Here is a 22,160-nt window from a genome sequence, read left to right as displayed (position 1 = left end):
GATCAATAACATTACATTGACATACTGACTAATACAACTCACATGGCACTGAAGAAACATCAGAATATCACTCTTCAATCATTTGGCCAATGATTTCCTTGTTTGATTCAGGTCTAGTTTGATTGAGGCGAAAATAACAGCTAATGTAAGCCAACTTTTTACTAGCTCTCTATCTAACGGCACATCAACTGGTGAAAGCCTGCCAAGTTCATTTACTTCTGAAAAGTGACAAAACAAAGGCTACTAAACATGTCCAAACAAACAACCTAAATCCAGTCGGATAAAGACTTCCAACAGCCTAACCGACCGCTCGGAGGCGTCTGCATGGTCCTAAAGCACACCGTTGCCTAGCTTTGTAATCACATTCCAATGATAAAACTGGGGTGGACAAAAATGCAATTTCATAATGTGTGTAAAATATCTGTTCATATTCTTACGGTAGTTTGATTGATGCAGAAGGTGAGGGCCAGGTTGCCGTGGTCGATGGTGTATCGGAGGGTGCCGTTGAGGCCCTCGTCTGGGTCGATGGCGGTTACTGTGGCAATGGTGGCCCCCAAGGTGTCGGGGCCCTCGCTCAGCACCGTCACATACTCTTCCTCTGGAAACTCTGGCGCGTTGTCGTTTTCATCCACTATATGCACGTAGATGGTGGTCGATGACTAGTAGGGAAACAAAAATTGGTGTAGAAAAAGCATGTTGAGGGCACATACATTACTGAGTGAAAAAACTCCAGCACACTAGTGATCTTGACACTTCACATGTTTGATAGATCTATATGGTCACAGGAAATATATAGAGTTCCCTTTTACACATTTTCCATAACATATACTGTATAACAATGTTTTGGTCTGGGTAGATCTTCATCGAGGGCTTTAAAAAAAAATGGTATACAGTTTTTCTCCATCAAATCAAATGTTATTGTTCACATACACATGTTTAGCAGATGTTATTGTGGGTGTAGAAAAATGCTTGTGTTTCTAGCTCCAACAGTGCAGTAATATCTAAAATTTCACAACAATACACACTACCTAAAAGTAAAAGAATGGAATTAAGGAATATATAAATATTAGGATGGGCAATGTCACAGTGGCATAGACTAAAATACAGTAGAGTAGAATACAGTATATACATATGAGATGTGTAAAGCAAAAATATGTAAACATTAATAAAGTGACTAGTGTTCCATTAGTGGCCAGTGATTTCAAGTCTATGTATATGGGGCAGCAGCTTCTAAGGTGCAGGGTTACTTACGTAACTGAGTGGAAGCCGCCTAGTGATGGTTATTTAACAGTCTGATGGCCTTGAGTAATACGCACCTGATAATACGATAGGTCCGAGTTATATATTTTTCTAATGAATGTAGGGCTTACATACACTGAGTTTACAAAACATTAGGGACACCTTCCTAATATTGCACCCCCCTTAGCCCTCAATTCGTCGGGGAATGGACTGTACAAGGTGTCGAAAGCGTTCCACAGGGATGCTGGCCCATGTTGACTCCAATGCTTCCCACGGTTGGGGCAAGTTGGCTCAATGTCCTTTGGGTGTTGACCCAGTTTTGATTGCCATGGAAAACTGTTGAGTGTGAAAATAGTTTGTCTTGCCCATTCATCTTCTGAATGGCACACATACACTATTTACATTTACATTTGTTTTTGGCATTTAGCGGACGCTCTTATACAGAGTGAGTTACAGTAGTGAGTGCCTACATTTTCATACTTTTTCTTGGTTCTGTCTCAATTGTCTCGAGAATTTAAAATATTTTTTGAACATGTCTCCTCTCCTTCTAGTTTCAGTTTTGTTGTGAACAAAATGTAGGCCTATGTGTGGGCGTACACAGGACTGCAGGCACAGATACAGACACATACATACATATACTTCACACAAACAGGAAATTAAGTAACAAAGAACAGAAGCCAAGGTCAAATACTGAAATTATACTTTGGATTAAATAATATATACAGTGGGGCAAAAAATGATTTAGTCAGCCACCAATTGTGCAAGTTCTCCCACTTAAAAAGATGAGAGAGGCCTGTAATTTTCATCATAGGTACACTTCAACTATGACAGACAAAATGAAAAAAAAATCCAGAAAATCACATTGTAAAACTCATTTTGTCTTTCATAGTTGAAGTGTACCTACAAAGAAAATTACAGGCCTCTCTCATCTTTTTAAGTGGGAGAACTTGCACAATTCGTGGCTGACTAAATACTTTTTTGCCCCACTGTATATCTATATATAGATAAAATCAGTCAAGCCATCTACTGTAATTACAATTAGGTGTCAAAATACACTTATGCAGTTGTTTTTGGAATGGAGGAACATTCAACAGCTAAAAGAGTGTGGGTAGGGGGAGGAGCGAGACAGAGAGAGAAGGTTGGTGGAGGAGCGAGCGCGCATGTGCGGTTTTAGTTGGAGTGCATTATTTTGCCAACAGTATATCCTCCTGCAAGACATCAAGTCACAAAAATTTGGTAGGACTACTTGTAACTTACTTTTACTCGTGACATTGTAGCATAGAGTGTCACGTGTCAAAGATTGTTATTCTAACGCAGTTAAAATAATTAACGTATCAGCAGGGCAAAAAAAATATGTTTGATGGAAGATCAATATTAAAAACTAGGCTACATAGGCGACAGAAGACAATAATGACGTGGGAATTATACAGCAGAGAAACTTTACGGATCCATTTGCTGCTGAGGTTTCTGCTCTATTTTCACCTGGCGACCGTGGTTGGAGGTAAGCAAAGCAATCCAATCTCTCCTGTGAGCTTGTTGCTCACACCCTGGGTGTGTGAGCTTGTTGCTACCCTGTGTCGTTGAAACTAAATATCATACTCTCTTCCTTTAACTTTTACAAGATTTTGTAAATATTAAATGTTTTCAGGCAAAACCGACAGGGTTGCCAGGTCAAGCTAAAATGTCTAACCCAATGACCAGACAAACACTGCCAAAAGCCTTTTTTTCACAGCAAGAGAAGAATTGCCATATTTATACAATAAAATGTTTTTCCATAGAGTTATCGAGCCAATTAAGAAGGAATATCATAGTAACTTGCAAAGATATTAGAAGCAAAATTCAGGTTTCCTCAAAATAATGAATCATATCAAATGTTATTTGTCACATACACATTTTTAGCACGTTATTGCGGGTGTAGCGAAATGCTTTTAGTTCCCAGCTCCAACAGTGCTGTAGTGTCTAACAATTAACAAATGATTGCAAGCTATGACATGACCTAATAAATGAATTTGAATATGTGTCAAGAGAAAAGATAATTTGTCTTTATTAAACTTGCCAGATTATTTGTACAAGGGGTTATGGTATATGGCCAATATACCACGGCTAACAGCTGTTCTTATGCATGATGCAATGCGGAGTGCCTGGATACAGCCGTTAGCTGTGTTATATTGTCCATATACCGCAAACCTAGGGGATGCCTGAATGATATTAGAAACTGGTTACCAACGTAATTACAGCAGTAAAAAAAACATCTTTCAGCCAATCAGCATTCAGGGCTTGAACCAGGTTTATAATTGCATGTTCATAACTATAGATATATCTGAAAGGAGAGTTTGAGTGCTGAAAGTTGGACAGAAGATCTTGAAATCTCTGAACAAGAAAAACTTGGATGAACATAAAAAAACTAATGTTAGGCTTTATTTCTGCTGTTATTATGTGCCAAATGTTCAGACTACAAATGGCCCATTTGCAAGATTGACACATTTCAATAGGCATAGGCTACAGACTAAAATCTGGGATGATTGTAATTCAATTTTGCCATGATTTGTTTAGATAAAGGCAGGTAGCCTATAGACCGTGATAGGCCTACATCTCATGTTAAATAGTCTACATTAGCCTAGACAAGATGTAAATAGATTTTTTTTTTTTATATATTTTTATTTTATTTTATTGAACCAGGTAGGCCAGTCGAGAACAAGTTCTCATTTACAACTGAGACCTGGCGAAGATAAAGCAAAGCGGTGCGACACAAACAACACAGAGTTACACATGGGATAAACAAACGTACAGTCAATAACACAATAGGAAAGTCTATATACAGTGTGTGCACATGTAGTAAGATTAAGGAGGTAAGGTAATGAATAGGCCATAGTGGCGAAAAAATTACAGTTCAGCAATTAAACACTGGAGTGATAGATGTGCAGAAGGTGAATGTGCAAGTAGAGATACTGGGGTGCAAAGGAGCAAAAATAACAATATGGGAATGAGGTAGTAGATTTAGCAGCTTGCTTAATTCAAATGAACAGACAAATGAATTCAACATGAATAGCGAGGCAGATTAAGAGGTAAGAACTGCTTGTGCTTCCCAAAATCCTGCTGGAATATGTTGGGGTCATAATTTCAATCACTGAATTAAATATTAAGAATATGTATATGACCTGAATATGTTCATCAACAACAGCCAATGTTTATTTTTTTATTTTATTTTTTTGTTTTACCTGTAGCCTAATCTGACCACTGTTACGTCAATCGTATGCGTTCTAACAACTGAATGGCAATTGCAATAGAGTTTAGATCATTTCCAATCGAATTAACTAAACATGTCCATTAATAATCGCATAATAACGCAAGGCTACAACAACAATAAACTAAAGTTATAGGCTATTTATTAAATTGGTTTGCCAGCTCCAGCCAGGTAGGCTACACAAGTGGCACAAATGGATTTGCAATGACTCCAGTGATTTCAACATATTTATTGTATCAAATGGTAACCTAGAATGGCATATACATTATAGGCTACTTGATAGCCAACAGAGGCAAACGTATCATTCTTCACATTTAGGCTAATGTCCGTTTCATTGAGGACTGTAACCCCATAAAAAGAACCACAGAAGGGAGTTCCATAACATGCATTTCAAATTTCCACTCGGGCAGCAAGCACTTCACTTGATACCGTATTCTTAAGCAGTCGAAATTATACCACCTCCTCTAGTGTATTGTTTCCATTATTTATTGATGTGCATCAATTCTAGCGTATTAATATGTTTTATGTAAAATGGGTTGCAAAGAGGTGTCTCCAAAATGTCAATAACCTACCTACAACTGGTAAAAAGTTATCAGTGCTTTCGTGCTGCTCTCGCCTCTCGCTCACATGACTCAATAGCTGTACTGCTCTATCAACTGCTCTCCCCACAACTCACTCAGCAACAGCCTGCCTCACTGCCTGACAGTCAGCAGCAGGTCACACACAGTGAAATATATTTTTAAGAGAAATATTATGGCGGCCGCGGTGAAATTTAGAACTAGTCTCAAAACCTGCAACCCGCTACAAATACATTTTCACCAGCGACATGGTTTTCAAAGTACACCAATTTTGCCGGAAAACCGCGAACATGGCAACACTCAACAAAATATGGTAGTTCCAATCTGAAATAGGCTTACTGTGGCAGAAATGTCATAGGCTATCCATTAGGCCTTGGTCTACTGCTGATGTTTTGCATTATGTGCTATGGGACAAGTGAGATTGTCATTCACTTTCCAATCTCTAATCGAATGTAGGAATTGATAATGTAATTTACCAGTTATCGTTATTTACGTTTCTAGGCTACAATAGGCCTACTCTCAACATTCGCTACCTTTGTGCATAAATGCGCGATATCCATCTCATGATCCATCTTCTGTGAGATATGAAGCATCTGCTGTTTAACTGTGGCGGCAGGTAGCCTTGTGATTAGAACGTTGGGCAAGTAACTGAAAAGTTGATAGATCGAATCCCCGAGATGAAAAGGTACAAATCTGTCGTTCTGCCCCTGAACAGTTAACCCAATGTTCCTATGCCGTCATTGTAAATACGAGTTTGTTCTTAACTGCCTTGCCTAGTTAATTTTTTTTTCTCCAGTTTTGACCAAAATAAAGTTTTCCTCCAGGTAGTGGCAATGACAAAATGCCATCACCCTAGGCTAATTTAGCCTAAATCAAGATATGCCTATGTCAAAATTGTTGTGGGATGGGATTTTGTTGACAGTGTCTTGTAGGTGTGGTGTTGGAAACATTACACAAAAGTTTTAGCCTACCAAACGCGTTTGTTTTGAGTTCCACACTGAAGCCTCATGCCCCGTACACGTCATGACATATTTTATTATGTCGTAATAAGATGCGTGGGAACTTGGAATAAACGAAGTCAAAACATGGCGTCAGTGATCTTCAGGTCGTACAGTTGGAGCTCTAGAAAGAGGCCCCAGTTCCCGACTTGGAATTTCGTGTTGGATGACCATTCAAAATATTTTTCCCAGTCTGAGCCCCTTTTTATTCAGAGTTACCAGTTGTTTTGAAGTCAGATATTTCAGAGTTCCCAGTTGTTTTGAACGCGGCATTGCCCTGTTAATGAACGGACAAGTGTAGTGTTTGTAACGCAGTATTGAGGGGAGCCTGTCTCTTGTCAAACAATCAACTTTATTTTGGGAGATTTAAAAATATGTCATTTTCATTCAAGACAGGAGAACTAGATTATTTTAGGTGATAATAAAACATGTTTGTTTAGTTACTTTATAGCAAAACAAGCTAACTCGCAGAGCAGCTAGCTAGAAGCTAGGCTAGGTTGTTGATACCACTGTAGCGAGCAACCTTCACCTATTCATTGTCTTCATAAACAATACACTTAAATGGGAGGCTACAGTCATAATATAATTGGATTATCAGCCAATGTGTATTATTTAATATTACTATTAAAATAGTACTTATTGGAATGGGTAATTGTTACATGTTGCTATCCCATAAAGCCATTATCCAAAACCACATTTTCATCTTCTGTGGTTTGGTCACTTACTGTTCTTCAATGGACTCAAGCTGGACTGAAGATGCCCCAAAGTTTGGAACAATTGAAAGCATTTTTTGAATTGAAAGTACTTGTACTGCGCTCTTAACCTGGAAGCCAGCCACACCAATGTATCGGAGGAAACATTGCCCAGATGGTGATCGGGGTAAGTTGCAAGCACCTGGCACGCCACAAGGAGTCACTAGAGCGCAATGGGACAAGGTAATCCCGGCCGGTCAAACCCTTCCCTAACCCGGACGACACTTCCTATAAGTTTGTGATATTTTAATAGTATTTTTTTTTAAATAATACACATTGGCTGTTAAGACAATTCTACTTTATGACTGTTGCCTCCCGTTTAAAGTTTATTGTCATGGTTGGACACAAATTTCTTTAGCCAATCATTTAGTTCTGAACAGAACCACTATTTTTTTCGTTCCGCTCAACACTTCCGACCAGCAAAATAATGTTCTGAACCGCTTCGAAACAAAAAAAAAAGGGCCAGTTTATATAATTATTTTCTGTTACTTTTTAACCTGTGAATCAAGTTTTTTACATTTAGCTCATTAAATTACTTCACCAATCAGTGCAGAAAGAGCAGGAAAGCTAGTTGTTTACATGCGTCATGGACAGAAAAGTGTTGCCTATGGCACAAGATGCGACTGAAATTTTACAGGTGGGACTGGGGAGAGAGGGTTGAGGAGGAGGTTTGAAGTGCTGGGTAACTTGTTATGACATTATCTGAATAAGGTCCACAGAATTATACCTAGTCGGAGCGACTTCCATGGAAGAACTTTGAATGTCCTCTGAGCTAACGTTAGCTAACAAGTTTGTGTGTGCAGAGCGGCACAATAAATAAAAACACGTCTTACCTTTTTGTTGTTAATAAATCCAACGTGACAGAGTGAGGGCTTTTTTGCAAAGTGTAGGTGCTTTGTTGCATTTTTTTTGTTTGTTTTTGATGATACTTATTAGGTGGAGGTCGCTAGCTACAGTATAGCTAGATAGCAGTTCTGTAAGATAACTTTCTAGGAAGTCAAGCTATCGAAACAAGTTAAGGAAAAAGTAAGTAAGCTAAATGTTTCTCCTATCTTGAATGAAAAGGTCATATTTTACATGAATATGATGTATGGCGTAATGAAATGTGTCAAGATGTAAACGGTGCATGAGACAACATCTGGCACTGCTTAAGAGTTTGTTTAACCCCCTGCACCACTCCCCAGTCCATCTGGACAAGGCATGAAAAGCAGCTGCTGAGCCCGTTAACTCACTTCAATTGGATAAGGGCTCCGATTTAGACCTCACAGGTTATCATTAGACGATTTGACCTGTGATTGCACAGATATTTGCTATTTTAGATCACCTCAAGTGATAAACCAACCAAAGGGATATTATAAACTGAGAGGATCGAGCCCTGAAGGCTGATTGGCTGAAAGCTGTGTAATATCAGATCGTATGACAAAACATTTATTTTTTACTGCTCCAGTTATTGCCATTATAACACGGCTAAGGGCTATATCCATACACTCTGCATTGCGTTGTGCATATATGAACAGCCCTTAGCCATGGTATATTGGCCATATACCCCCCCCCCCGGGCCTTATTGCTTAATTATACACTATTTACTAAGACATAAAAGCCTTTGGTAAAGCCAACTGAGGCAAGCTCTCCAGTCTCCACTTTGCATATGTAGCCGCCCCAAAACTGCAGATGTTAAAGCTGTGTGACCCTGCAGATCACACACACACACACACACACACACACACACACACACACACACACACACACACACACACACACACACACACACACACACACACACACACACACACACAGAGAGAAATAGGAAGCACAGAAGAAAATAAACATTCACACTTCTGCTTTGAGAGTCTGTTTTAACGGATGTTTAAAAGCCTACAGCATTGTGCCTCTACAGCATTGTCTTGAACTGACTGAGCCAAAGGCTGTAAACTAAGGACACAGAACCCAACCCACTCCCTTGACCACAACCCTCTACTGCAGTGGTTGTCAACTGGTGTGCTGCAGCATATTGGTGTGCCTTGAGGAACTCTCAAGTGTGCCGCAAAACTTTTTCTAATCTTTTAGATGTTTTGGAACACTCACTTATAAACCTGAGATGTGTGTGGAATGCACATAGATTTTTGAGTTGGGCGCACCAGTACCGCTCAGATAATACACTGAACAAAAATATAAACGCATCATGTAAAGTGTTGGTCCCATGTTTCATTAACTGAAATAAAAGATCACACAAATGTTCCAATATACACAAAGAGCTTATTTCTCTCACATTTTGTGCACAAATGTGTTTACATCACTGTTAGTTATCATTTATCCTTTGCCAAGATAATACATCCACCTGGCAGGTGTGGCATATCAATAATTTGATGAAACAGCATGATCATTACACAGATGCACCTTGGCCTGGGGACAATACAAGGCCACTCTAAAATGTGCCATTTTGTCACAAATTTTGAGGGAGCGTGGAATTGGCATGCTTGACTGCAGGAATGTCCACCAGAGATGTTGCAGAGAATTTAATGTTCATTTCTCTTCCATAAGCCGCCTTAACCTCATTTTATAGAATTTGGCAGTAAGTCAAACCGGCCTTACAACCGCAGACCACGTGTAGCCAGGCCAGCCCAGGACTTCCACATCCAGCTTCTTCACCTGCGGGATCGTCTGAGGGGGGAGGTAGGGAAATATGGAGTGTTGAGGAGTATTTCTGGCCTATGTCCTCCCAGGCCAACCCATGGCTGCGCCCCTGCCTAGTCATGTGAAATCCATAGATCAGGGCCTAATGAATGTATTTCAATTGACTGTAACTCAGTAAAATCGTTGCATGTTGTTTTTATATTTTCCTTCAATTTACATGAATGGCACATGGTTACATCTGAATCGTTGTTTCAAAACTCGTGCGCTCAGACTGTTACATTTGTATAATTTGAGGGGCGCACATCATGAGCAACGTCATCTGTATCGTCTCACTTCACCTGTGATAACTGTCAGCACATTGTGCTTATAAAAATATATACAGTGCCTTCGGACAGTATTCAGGACCCCTTGACTTTTTCCACATTTTGTTACATTACAGCCTTATTCTAAAACTGATTACATCGTTTTTTTCTCATCAACCTACACACAAACCTCAATGACAAAGCAAAAACAGTTTTTAAGAATAAAAATAAAAAACTGATATCAAATGTACAAGTATTTAGTCCCTTTATTCAGTACTTTGTTGAAGTACCTTTGGTAGTGATGACAGCCTCGAGTCTTCTTGGGTATGACGCTACAAGTTTGTATTAAAATGGCGCTGGAAGAAATGGCATCAGTTTTCACGGGTGCCTAACCAATTGTACTATTATGTAGGGTTTTTTGGCGTTATTTGTAACTTATTTTGTACATAATATTTCTGCCACCGTATTTTACGGGAAAAAAGAGCTTCTGGATATCAGGACAACGATCACCCACCTCAAATTAGACAATGATTTTTTCTTCAACAAGCAGGACGCACAGGATGTACTTCGAACACCCGACAAGGCCAACATCCCCGTCATTGGCAAGAGAAAGGGATGCAGGTACAGAGGACACAGAGCGGGGTGCCTCATAAGGATCCGCAGACGGAGTGTGGGAAAGCTGCCGTTACCGTCAATATTGCTTGCCAATGTGCAATCATTGGACAATAAATTAGACGAGGTACGATCACGAATATCCTACCAACGGGACATCAGAAACTGTAACATCTTATGTTTCACGGAATCGTGGCTGAATGATGACATGGATATGCAGCTAGCGGGATATACGCTGCATTGGCTAGATAGAACAGCACACAGGTAAGATGAGGGGGGGCGGTCTGTGAATATTTGTAAACAACAGCTGGTGCCCAAAATCTAAGGAAGTCTCTAGATTTTGCTCGCCTGAAGTAGAGTATCTTATAATAAACTGTAGACCACACTATTTGCCAAGAGAGTTTTCATCCATACTTTTCGTGGCTGTCTATTTACCAACACAGATGGATGCTGCCACTAAAGACTGCACTCAGTCAGCTGTATAAGGTAATAAGCAAACAGGAAACCGCTCACCCAGTGGCGGCGCTCCTAGTGGCTGGGGATTTTAATGGGAAACTTAAATCCGTTTTACCTTTCTATCAACATGTTACATACGCAACCAGGGAGAAAACAATTCTAGATCACCTGTACTCCACACACAGAGACGCATACAAAGCTCTCCCTCGCCCTTCATTGGTAAATCTGACCACAATTGTCTCCTCTTGATACCTGCCCACAAGCAACAATTTAAGCAGGAAGCCCCAGTGACTCGGTCTATAAAAAAGTGATCAAATGAAGCAGATGCTAAACTGCACATATATTTTCAGGTCTCTCCAGAGATGTTCGATCGAGTTCAAGACTGGGCTCTGTCTGGGTCACTCAAGGACATTCAAAGACTTGTCCCGAAGCCACTCCTGCGTTGTCTTGGCTGTGTGCTTAGGGTCGTTGTCCTGTTGGAAGGTGAACCTTAGCGAGGTGAGGTCCTGAGCGCTCTGGAGCAGGTTTTCATCAAGGATCTCTCTGTAATTTGTTCTGTTTATCTTTGCCTCGATCGTGACTAGTCTCCCAGTCCCTGCCGCTGCAAAACATCCCCACAGCATGATGCTGCCAGCACCATGCTTCACCGTAAGGATGGTGCCAGGTTTCCTCCAGCCGTGATGCTTGACATTCAGGCCAAATAGTTAAATCTTGGTTTCATCAGACCAGAGAATCTTGTTTCTCATGGTCTGAGAGTCTTAAGGTGCCTTAAGGTGGGTTGTCATGTGTATTTTACTGAGGAGTGGCTTCCCGTCTGGCCAATCTACCATAAAGGCCTGATTGGTGGAGTGCTGCAGAGATGGTTGTCCTCCTGGAAGGTTCTCCCATCTTCACAGAGGAACTCTACAGCTCTGTCAGAGTGACCATTGGGTCCTTGGTGACCTCCCTGACCAAGACCCTTCTCCCCCGATTGCTCAGTTTGGCCGGGACGGCCCACTCCAGGAAGACTCTTGGTGGTTCCAAACTTCTTCCATTTAAGAAGGATGTAGGCCACTGCGTTCTTGGGGGCCATCAATGCTGCATAATTGTTTTGTTACCCTTCCCCAGATCTGTGCCTGGACACAATCCTGTCTCTGAGCTCTACGTACAATTCCTTCAACCTCATGGCTTGATTTTTGCTCTGACATGGACTGTCAACTGTGTGACCTTAAATAGGTGTGCCTTTCCAAATCATGTCCAATCAAAATGTAGAAACATCTCAAGGATAAACATTGGAGACAGTGTGCACCTGAGCTCAATTTCAGGTCTCATAGCAAAGGGTCTGTTTTTGTTTTTAATACATTTCTAAAAACCTGCTTTTACTTTGTCATTAGGGGGTATTGTGTGTAGATTGCTGAGGACATTGATTAATTTTATCCATTTCAGAATAAGGCTGTACCGTAACAACATTTGGAAAAAGTCAAAGGGTCTGAGTACTTTTCAAATGCACTCTATATCATAAGGAAGTTGTGATCTTAAACACTGCTCCAGTCGTTGCTGAGATCTAATATTCTGCGTAGCGCAAGACGAGATGTAGGCCAATGTCTTACATGCTGACTTGATCTGGCAAACGCCATCGCGCGCATGTTGATTTTGTCTATTCACACCAGACGCGATCAGGACACACAGGTTGAATTATCAAAATGTCCTCTGAACTAACTATATTAACCTAGAACATTCATGGACATTTAGCTAGCTAGCTCGCTGTTGCTAGCTAATTTGTCCTGGGATATAAACATTAGATGGTTATTTTACATGAAATGCACAACATCCTTTTTTCTGGATCTTTTGTAGAATTCTGACCCATCTTGAGTCAACCAAATTTGTGTGTTCTCTACTCCGACAATTATTCCACAGATAAAAAGGTAAACCTAGTTAGTTTCTTGTAATCTCTCCTTCAGTCTTCTTCTTCTGTGGACTTTATATGACGGTTGGCAACCAACTTTAAGGTGCATTACCACCACCAACTGGACTGGAGTGTGGACCTCAGTTTATATTTCAATCATGCACGTGAGTATATGGTCCTAAAACCAGTGAGGACATGGGAGAGGTGGAACATGTGAGCAGTTTGTGTGAAATTATTGAATAACGTGTACGAGTACATTTATTTTGCAACACTCGCATGCAACGCGGGCAGTGTGGTCAGGATGTTAGCGCTATCGTCAATCAATCAAATTTCTCAAATCCTTTTGGCCTAAATTCCAGCTAAACTTGAAGAAGACAGTAGGCTTAATAAGAAAGACATGCTACCAGTCGTTCTGGTCTGAAGTATTTTTACTAGACTGACCGCCAAATTCTGTGCAATATGAACACACAAAAAATCTTGAATGTCGACATTCTGGGCAGAGGTGCTAAGTACTGCGTGCAGTCTCGGTGGTCTGTTCAAGGCTTTAGTCACCGATGATCAATGATGATGGTGATGACATTGTGAGTGTCATCTACACTACTTTCATGAAGATAGCTGTTAACCTCCTGTTTCTCAGACAACCATCTGCTTGTTCATTGATCCCATCCTCTCTATCTCCAGAGGCAAATCATGAGATGGTTACTATGATTAGAGACACTTTCCTGGGTTACTTTGACATTAGGGCCTAAATGGGCCAGGCCTGGGTTTATTCCTTACTGAGCACAAATTGACCTGTGCGTATGTCTGTTTAGGAAATCTACTTGAGGATGGTTTAATGGGCCTAGAAGCCTACATTTCTGACCTGTAACTTGGACCCACTGTCCGGAACAGACAAGACCAGACCTGGGTTCCAAATACTAGCTTTTCTTGATTTAGCCTGCCTGTTGCAATGGAACCAATAGAAAAGTCCAGACAGTGCAAACCTTGCCCACCTGACACTCCGGGCAGGCTAAAACAAACATCCAAGCATAAAATAGTGTTTAAACCCTCTAACAATATTTAGTCAGAGCAGAGCGACAGTGACCTTCAGCCTGCCACCACCTAGACCTTGGGACCGCCACTCCTACTCAGTCACTTCTATAACAGGCCCAAGGACACAACACTGACTAGCTGTGACTATAGCCCTGTTTTATACCTGGTTCTAACATGCCTCCTTTCTTCTGATCTTGTCCACATTCTGATTGTGCCCACAGACAGGTGTAGACCGAGGTTTCTCAAACTCGTTCCTGGGGCCCCCTGGGTGCACCATTCGTTTTTTGCCCTAGCACAACACAGCTGATTCAAATAATCTAAGTTTGATGATGAGTTGGTTATTTGAATCAGCTGTGTAGTGCTAAAGCAGGGGTGTCAAAGTCAAATGGACGGAGGGCCAAATAAAAAATTTAGCTACAAGCCGAGGGCCGGACTGTTCGAATGTTCATTGAAAAATTTTTAAATGACGCATATAGTCTAGTGAACCTAATTGAACCTACTGAAAACCTAACAAATATATTCCAATATGATCAGATAAATAAAGCAATATTTTCTTATGGCTCTGTCAGTAATCTTTAATTTTCAACAGACACAAAGACAAATTTCCTTTATATAAAAATCCCCATAACATGAACATTAAATGAAAGAAACCGGTATTCAAGGCACCATCAGTAGCCTATATTTTCTATTTTAGCAAAAGTGGGCTAAATTTACTTCAAAGAAAAAAACAATAATAGCAATTTTCTATCATCCACTCAACTGAAATATTTTTAAAATATAATTGGATTGAAATACAATAAAATAAAGTGCAAAAATCTATTAATCAAAAACAACACTTTGTTTAAGGAGAAGTAACATGCAGTGAAAACAAATATTAAACTTTAACTTTTAAACTTGAACTGAGTAAAAACTCTAAATATGTGATTGCACAGTAATGTTCACTTGTTTGAGGTTGAGGGTGATACTTGGTGGTGTCCCATCTTTTCCACAAGTTCATCAATGTTCGAGGTAAGGCTCTGAGCTGAGAAATCCTCAGAATTGAGTGGAGGTGTTCAGCAGTAAGTCGACTTCTGTGTGATGTTTTGTTCAAGTTCATCAAAGAAAACAGTTGTTCACACAGGTATGTGCTGCCAAACATAGACAACGTTTGAGCAGCCTGGATGCGCAGCTGGGGCATTGTGTCGGGGGAGGAAACGGGCGAACTCCGCAGCACCCACTGCCGCATATTTTGCCCTCAGTGCATCATTGCATTGGAGGTCAATCAACTCCATTTGGAGGTTTGGTGGTGAGCTTTCCACGTCAACAGCAAATGGGTTACCGAGCAGTTCCAACCTGCTTTTTTGTGCTTCAAAGTCAGCAAATCGGCGTCGAAAGTCAGCGGCAAGCATACCTATTTTATCAGCCAACTGTGCGCTCGGGAACGCACTGGTAGAGAGCTTCTCTTTCATGGTCTGGCAGCTGGGAAAGTGGCTCAAATTTTCTTTCCGCATCTGCGTCTCCCACAGAGTCAGTTTGGTTTTAAATGCCTTCACTGTACTGTACATATCAGAGATGACACGATCCCGACCCTGCAGCTGCAAGTTCATTGCATTCAGATGACTCGTAATGTCACACAGAAAAGCCATTTCACACAGAAACATTTCGTCTCGGAGTTGTGTTGTGTCTTTCCCTTTGCTGTCCAGAACAGACAAATCTCCTCACGAAGCTCGAAACATCTTTGAAGCACCTTTCCCTGGCTTAGCCATCGCACCTCTGTGTGATAAGGCAAATCACCATGCTCCGTTTCTAACTCCGTCAGAAATGCCTTGAACTGGCGGTGATTCAAACCTTTGGCTCTGATAAAGTTAACTGTGCGCGCGATGATGCTCATTACATGCTCCATTTTCAAGGCTTTACCGCAACGCTTCCTGGTGTATGATACAATGATAAGCTGTCAGCTCACCTGTCGCGTTTTCCTCTTGCATCTTTTCCCGTATCTTCGCCACCAGTCCGCTCCTGTGTCCACACATCGCAGGTGCTCCGTCGGTTGTCAAACCCACGAGTTTTTCCCAAGGCAGCTCCATCTCATTTACACATCTTGACACCTCTTCATACAAATCATGCCCCGTAGTTGTGCCATGCATAGGACGTAAAGCCAAAAACTCCTCTGTCACGCTTAGGCTGGAGTCCACTCCGCGGATGAAAATTGACAACTGGGCAATGTCAGAAATGTCGGTGCTCTCATCCACAGCCAAGGAATATGCAATGAAATCTTTTCCCTTTTTCACAAGCTGCTCTTTTAGATTGATGGACAACTGGTCTACTCTCTCGGCAATGGTGTTTCTGCTCAGACTCACATTTAAAAAGAGTTGCCTTTTTTCTGGGCAAACTTCGTCACAAACTTTAATCATGCAGTTTTGATGAAATCCCCCTCCGTAAATGGCCGGGCTGATTTAGCGATCTCTTCTGCCAAAATAAAACTGGCCTTGACAGCAGCCTGGCCTTGTGATTTGGCTTTTTTGAACAGAGCCTGTCGAGATTTGAGGCCTCGTTTTAATTCCTCTGCCTTTTGTAGCCTTTGTTCCATGTCCATATTCTTGTTTTTGTCCGCGTGTTTCGTTTCATAATGTCGTCTCAGATTATACTCTTTCAGTACCGCCACACTTTCTCCACACAGAAGACACACAGGTTTTCCAGCTACCTCCGTGAACAAATACTCCGACTCCCACCTTGTTTGAAACCCCGGTTCTCAGTGTCCACCTTCCGTTTTGCCATTTTTGATGGGTATCTGAAAGTTAATTTTACTGTGATGCTGACAACTGCTGTGCCAATAAATATTGAAATGAAGCAGCCTACTGCTCGGTGCGTCACCGTTGCATTGTGGGAAATGTAGTATTGGTGCGTGTAAAAGATCTGCGGGCTGCCGGCTTGCTGCGGTCTGCGGGCCGGTTCTAATAATAAATCAAGATCATCCCAGGGGCCGTAAAAAACCTTCTCGCGGGCCGGATGTGGCCCGCGGGCCTTGACTCTGACATATGTGTGCTAAAGCAAAAACCAAAACGTTTACCCGGGAAGGGACCCAGGACCGAGTTTGGGAACCATGGTGTAGATGAAGATGCATTGGGATCAGATCTTCCGGACCACCTCTGGAGGTAGTCAGGCACACTTTGTGTCTAGATATCTTACAAGTCTAGACAGATATGCAAAGTGAAATCAATTAAATCATCATTATGCCTCCTTCTAAAATCATTGACAAGCAGGTCGTTTAACCAATTTAGTGCTTTTTTGAGAAGTGTAACTTAGTCCCATAAAAAAACATTTGATTTCATCTAAATTGAACATTCTGGTAACAAAAAATGTTCCCTTATCAAGTGGTTGAATAAAACAAATATTATATTAAGTGTCAAATAAAAATAACAGGGCTAACGAATTCATGATAAATCAGCCCTAAATCCCCTTGTAACATGGGGAAAGGAAGCTTGTTGTGTCCAACAGGAAGTGGCAATTGAATGCAAGCTTCACAAATGTATTTTAATTGTTAAAACAGGATTGATGTTTTATGCTAGATCCTCTCACACAAAACACCAAAAAATGGCCAGAAACAGTAGATCCAGCTTACCTGCTTTTACACTATGATTTGAATATTTACATGTCACCATGGAAGGGCCAAAACTCCCTCCCACCAAAACAGGCTGAAATTTCATAAAGCCTTTTCAAACAGCTCTTACACTAAATGGGAATTCTCATAATTCAAACTCAGTGTGGAAATACAATGAGTATACAAAGCATTAGGAACAAATTCCAAATATTGAGTTGCACCCCTTTTGTCCACAGAACAGCCTCGATTCGTCGGGGCATGGACTCTGCAAGGTGTCGAAAACGTTCCACAGGGATGCTGGCCCATGTTGATTCCAGTGCTTGCCACAGTTGTGTCAAGTTGGCTGGATGTCTTTTGGGTGGTGGACCATTCATGATACATGGGAAATTGTTGAGTGTGAAACCTAGCAGCATTGCAGTTCTTGACACACTCAAACTGGTGCCCCATGGTACCTACTACCATACACTATTCAGAGACACTTACATCTTTTGTCTTGCCCATATTCACCCTCTGAATGGAACACATACGCAATCCATGTCTCCTCCTCTTCATCGACACTGATTTTTGAAGTGTGTGTATATCTTGTTTCTCATGGTCTGGTTGTCTTTAGGTGCCTGTTGGCAAATTCCAAGCGGGCTGTCATGTGCCTTTTACTGAGGTGTGGTTTCCATCTGGAGAATGCCAAGAGTTTGCAAAGCTGTCATCAAGGCAAAGGGTGGCTACTTTGAAGAATCTTAAATATCAAATATATTTTGATTTGTTTAACACTTTTTTTTCGTTAGATGTCTTCACTATTATTCTACAATGTATAAAATAGTAAAAACAAAAAAATGGAATGAATAGGTGTGTCCAAACTTTTGACAGGTACTGTACATTGGAACTGTGTCCAACTGAATTATGCAAAAGCTCAACAGACACTCTCACAATTGGCATATGTCTCTCTCTCTCTCTCTCTCTCTCTCTCTCTCTCTCTCTCTCTCTCTCTCTCTCTCTCTCTCTCTCTCTCTCTCTCTCTCTCTCTCTCTCTCTCTCTCTCTCTCTCTCTCTCTCTCTCTCTCTCTCTCTCTCTCTCTCTCTCTCTCTCTCTCTCTCTCTCTCTCTCTCTCTCTCTCTCTCTCTCTCTCTCTCTCTCTCTCTCTCTCTCTCTCTCTCTCTCAACTATCTTTCCTCTTCCTCTCCCACATGCACATGTGTCTCTCTCATCTAACAACTATTAACTATCTGGAGAAAATTTGTATAGACAGCAGACTAGAACAATCTCTGTCTGTACTTTCTAACCAGCAAACGAATACCCAGAATAGAGGAAATGAAACAAGCTGACCTATAATATGCAAAAGCAGAATGTATCATAACAAGCCCCAGTGCGCAGTTTAAGGGGTTGTTTTTGTACTTTTAACTATAGTACTCTGTACAGTGCATTCGGAAGGTATTCAGATCCCTTGACTTTTCCACATTTTGTTAGGTTACAGCCTTATTCTAAAATGGATTAAATCGTTTTTTTCCACTCATAAATCTAAACACAATACCCATAATGACAAAGAAAAAATGCATTTAAAAAGAAACTACTGAAATATCACATTTACATAAGTATTCAGACGCTTTACTCAGTACTTTGTTGAAGGACCTTTGGTAGCGATTACAGCCTAGAGTTTTCTTGGGTATGATGCTACAAGCTTGGCACACCTGTATTTGGGGAGTTTCTCTGATTTTTCACTGCAGATCATCTCAAGCTCTGTCAGGTTGGATGGGGAGTGCTGCTACTGAGCTATTTTCAGGTCATTCCAGCAATGTTCGATCAGGTTCAAGTCCGGGCTCTGGCTGGGCCACTCAAGGACATTCAGAGACTTGTCCTGTACCACTCCTACGTTGTCTTAGTTATGTGCGTCGTTGTCCTGTTTGAAGGTGAACCTTTGCCCCAGTCTGAGGTCCTTAGTGCTCTGGAGCAGGTTTTCATCAAGGATCTCTCTGTACTTTGCTCTGTTCATCTTTGCCTCAATCCTGACTAGTCTCCCAGTACCTGCCGCTGCAAAACATCCACACAGCATGATGCTGCCACCACCATGCTTCACCATCGGGATGGTGCCAGGTTTCCTGCAGGCGTGACACTTGTCATTCTGGCCAAATAGTTCAATATTGGTTTCATTAGACCAGAGAATCTTGTTTCTCATGGTCTGATAGTCTTTAGGCGCCTTTTGTCAAACTCCAAGCGGGCTGTCATGTGCCTTTTACTGAGGAGTGGCTTCTGTCTGGCCACTACCATAAAGACCTGATTGATGTGCTGCAGAGATGGTTGCTGGAAGGTTCTCCCATCTTCACAGAGGAACTCTAGAGCTCTGTCGGAGTGACCATCAGGTTTTTAGTCACCTTCCTGACCAAGGCCCTTCTTCCCTGATTGCAAAGTTTGGCCAGGCAGCCAGCTTTAGGAAGAGTCTTGGTGGTTCCAAACTTCTTCTTTTTAAGAATGGCACTGTTTTCTTGGGGACCTTCAATGCGGCAGAAATGTTTGGGTACCCTTCCCCAGATCTGTGCCTTGACACAATTCTGTCTCGGAGCTCTACGGACAATTCCTTCGATCTCATGGCTTGGTTTTTGCTCTGACATGCATTGTCAACTGAGACCTTATATAGACAGGTCTGTGCCTTTCCAAACCACGTCCAATCAATTGAATTTACCACAGGTAGACTCCAATCAAGTTGTAGAAACATCTAAAGGATGACCAATGGAAACAGGATGCACCTGAGCTGAATTTTGAGTCTCACAGCAAGGGGTCTGAATACTTATGTAAATAAGGTATTTCAGTTTGAATTATATATTTTTTTTGGTGCAAAAATCTGTTTTAGCTTTGTGGGGTATTGTGTGTAAATTGCTGAGGAAATAAAGCTGTAAATGTAACAAAATGTGGAAAAAGTCAAGGATACTTTCTGAAGGCACTGTTTCTTCCTGAAACAACTTCTATGATGATGTGACTACCCTTACCAAATGGGACGAAACAGGGAGAAACGTACCTGAAATAGTCCAATGTAAAACATTTGGGGCGGCAGCGTAGCCTAGTGGTTAGAGCATTGGATTAGTAACCGGAAGGTTGCAAGTTCAAACCCCCGAGCTGACAAGGTACAAATCTGTCGTTCTGCCTCTGAACAGGCAGTTAACCCACTGTTCCTAGGCTGTCATTGAAAATAAGAATTTGTTCTTAACTGACTTGCCTAGTGAAATAAAGGAAAAATACAACTTTAGTTGTAAAATGTTTTCATCTTTCACTAATGAATACACCCCGGTTCTTTGCTTAGCCAACTAGTGCCTAATTTGTCAGTTGACAAGTGCTCCCACCAATAAGTGTCCACTCTGTCTCCTCTGCAGCCAATGGAGACGTTGCCCATCCTCACACCCGCCTGACTGTCAACTCCCCCCACCTTTCCTACATGTGCGAGGTGGGTGCCAACGTCACCCTGCTCTGTGCCCAGAGAGGTGCCAAGCTGCACCCCTCGGACCACCTGCATCAAAGCTGGCTTTTCACCCCCCACTCAGCTGAGCATTGCCATGACAAGGTGCACCCCCGCGACCACAATCACCGGGGCAACCATTCCAGTGCGGCGCTTCCTTGGGGGGTAAAGTACGGGGCAAGCGAAGAGTCTTTCTGGGTGCAACTACAGCTTGTCAACAATTCTGACCAAGGGCGTTACTGCTGCCTCTCCCTGGATATTAACAATGGCAAGGTGGTGCAGAGGACGCATAGCCACGTCTTTCTCACTATCACACCTCGTAAGGCCATGTGTGTGTGTGTGTCACTGTGTGTGTGTGTGTGTGTGTGTGTGTGTGTGTGTGTGTGTGTGTGTGTGTGTGTGTGTGTGTGTGTGTGTGTGTGAAAGTGTGAAAGAGAGTGAAAATGTGTGTTTTGAGTTATTGTGTGTGTTTGAATTCACGTCTGTCAATTGTTTAATATTTGTGTGTGTGTGCACGGTGCAACTACGAGTCAATTCTTAACATGACATTTAAAATGCTAAACTGTCTTGTATGTCTCCTCATCTCATCTGTAGGGAAAAGAGACGAGGCGAAATGCACTCTATTGGACATCAAGCCAGCAGAAGGTATACTTTATTCACATGGACAATTGTACCTGCCTCCAGCACAGGGATGGGCAACTCCAGTCCTTGGGTGCCGGAGTGGTGTCACACTTTTTCCTCACCCCTAGCAAGCAAAGCTGAATAAACTAATTGCATTCTAAACTGAAAGTCATGATTAGTTGATTATTGGAGTCACCTGCCCATACGAAAAAATGCTATATAGTGTGTAAATAAGTAATTAAGTAACTTGTGCAGGACGGAATGGCTCAAAAGGCAGGAGCCCATCTACTGTTTCTGTAGCGCGAGGCAGCTTGATGGACAAGTACACCCACTGGACAGGACGCTAGTGTATTGTATGGCCTTACCCCCAATCCATTTCCTTAACACTGAGTGCCAAGCAGAGATGCATCAGGTCCCATTTTTATAGTATTTGGTAGGGATTGGCCAGGGATTGGACTCACAACCTTCCATTCTCAGCGCAGACACTAACCACAAGGCCAATGAGTTGGTATAAATACTAGTTGTCACTGTAGTGTTTTTGCGGACTAAAGATGGGTGTTTGGTATAAAGGGGCCAATCAGCATCCTCTCAGAAACAATGGGTGGGTTTAGGACAAAATCCGACATGTGCGTTGAATTAGGCTGTCCTCTGGTTGGTTGAAAGAGATCCAACCACAGATCAGTTAGTTTTAAATAATGCCCCTCATTACAGGCTCAAACTGTTTCAATGAGGAAGAAGTTTAGACTGATATAGAATGGAAATAGAATGGTGGACACGGTGATCAGGCTGG

At 41.7% G+C, this 22,160-nt stretch overlaps 2 protein-coding genes across 2 annotated transcripts in view; one reads left to right on the top strand and one right to left on the bottom strand.

The window, feature by feature from the left end:
• LOC118369378 (cadherin-23-like) overlaps positions 1 to 22,160 on the bottom strand; it is a 625,272-nt gene that overhangs the window by 99,141 nt on the left and 503,971 nt on the right. The window contains 1 exon segment of the mRNA XM_052498286.1: positions 438 to 659. Coding sequence (XP_052354246.1) covers positions 438 to 659 — 222 coding nt within the window.
• vsir (V-set immunoregulatory receptor) overlaps positions 2,416 to 22,160 on the top strand; it is a 31,332-nt gene continuing 11,587 nt past the window's right edge. The window contains exons 1-3 of the mRNA XM_035753819.2: positions 2,416 to 2,740; positions 20,667 to 21,068; positions 21,344 to 21,394. Of these exons, the coding sequence (XP_035609712.1) occupies positions 2,593 to 2,740; positions 20,667 to 21,068; positions 21,344 to 21,394 (601 nt within the window). The 5' untranslated portion in view covers positions 2,416 to 2,592. The remainder of the gene's footprint in view (positions 2,741 to 20,666; positions 21,069 to 21,343; positions 21,395 to 22,160) is intronic.

This window comes from Oncorhynchus keta, chromosome 36 (genome assembly GCF_023373465.1).
Source record: "Oncorhynchus keta strain PuntledgeMale-10-30-2019 chromosome 36, Oket_V2, whole genome shotgun sequence".
Taxonomy (NCBI): Eukaryota; Metazoa; Chordata; class Actinopteri; order Salmoniformes; family Salmonidae; genus Oncorhynchus; species Oncorhynchus keta.
The sequence above is the reverse complement of the archived record's forward strand: the minus strand, read 5'-3'. Positions and strand labels throughout refer to the sequence as shown.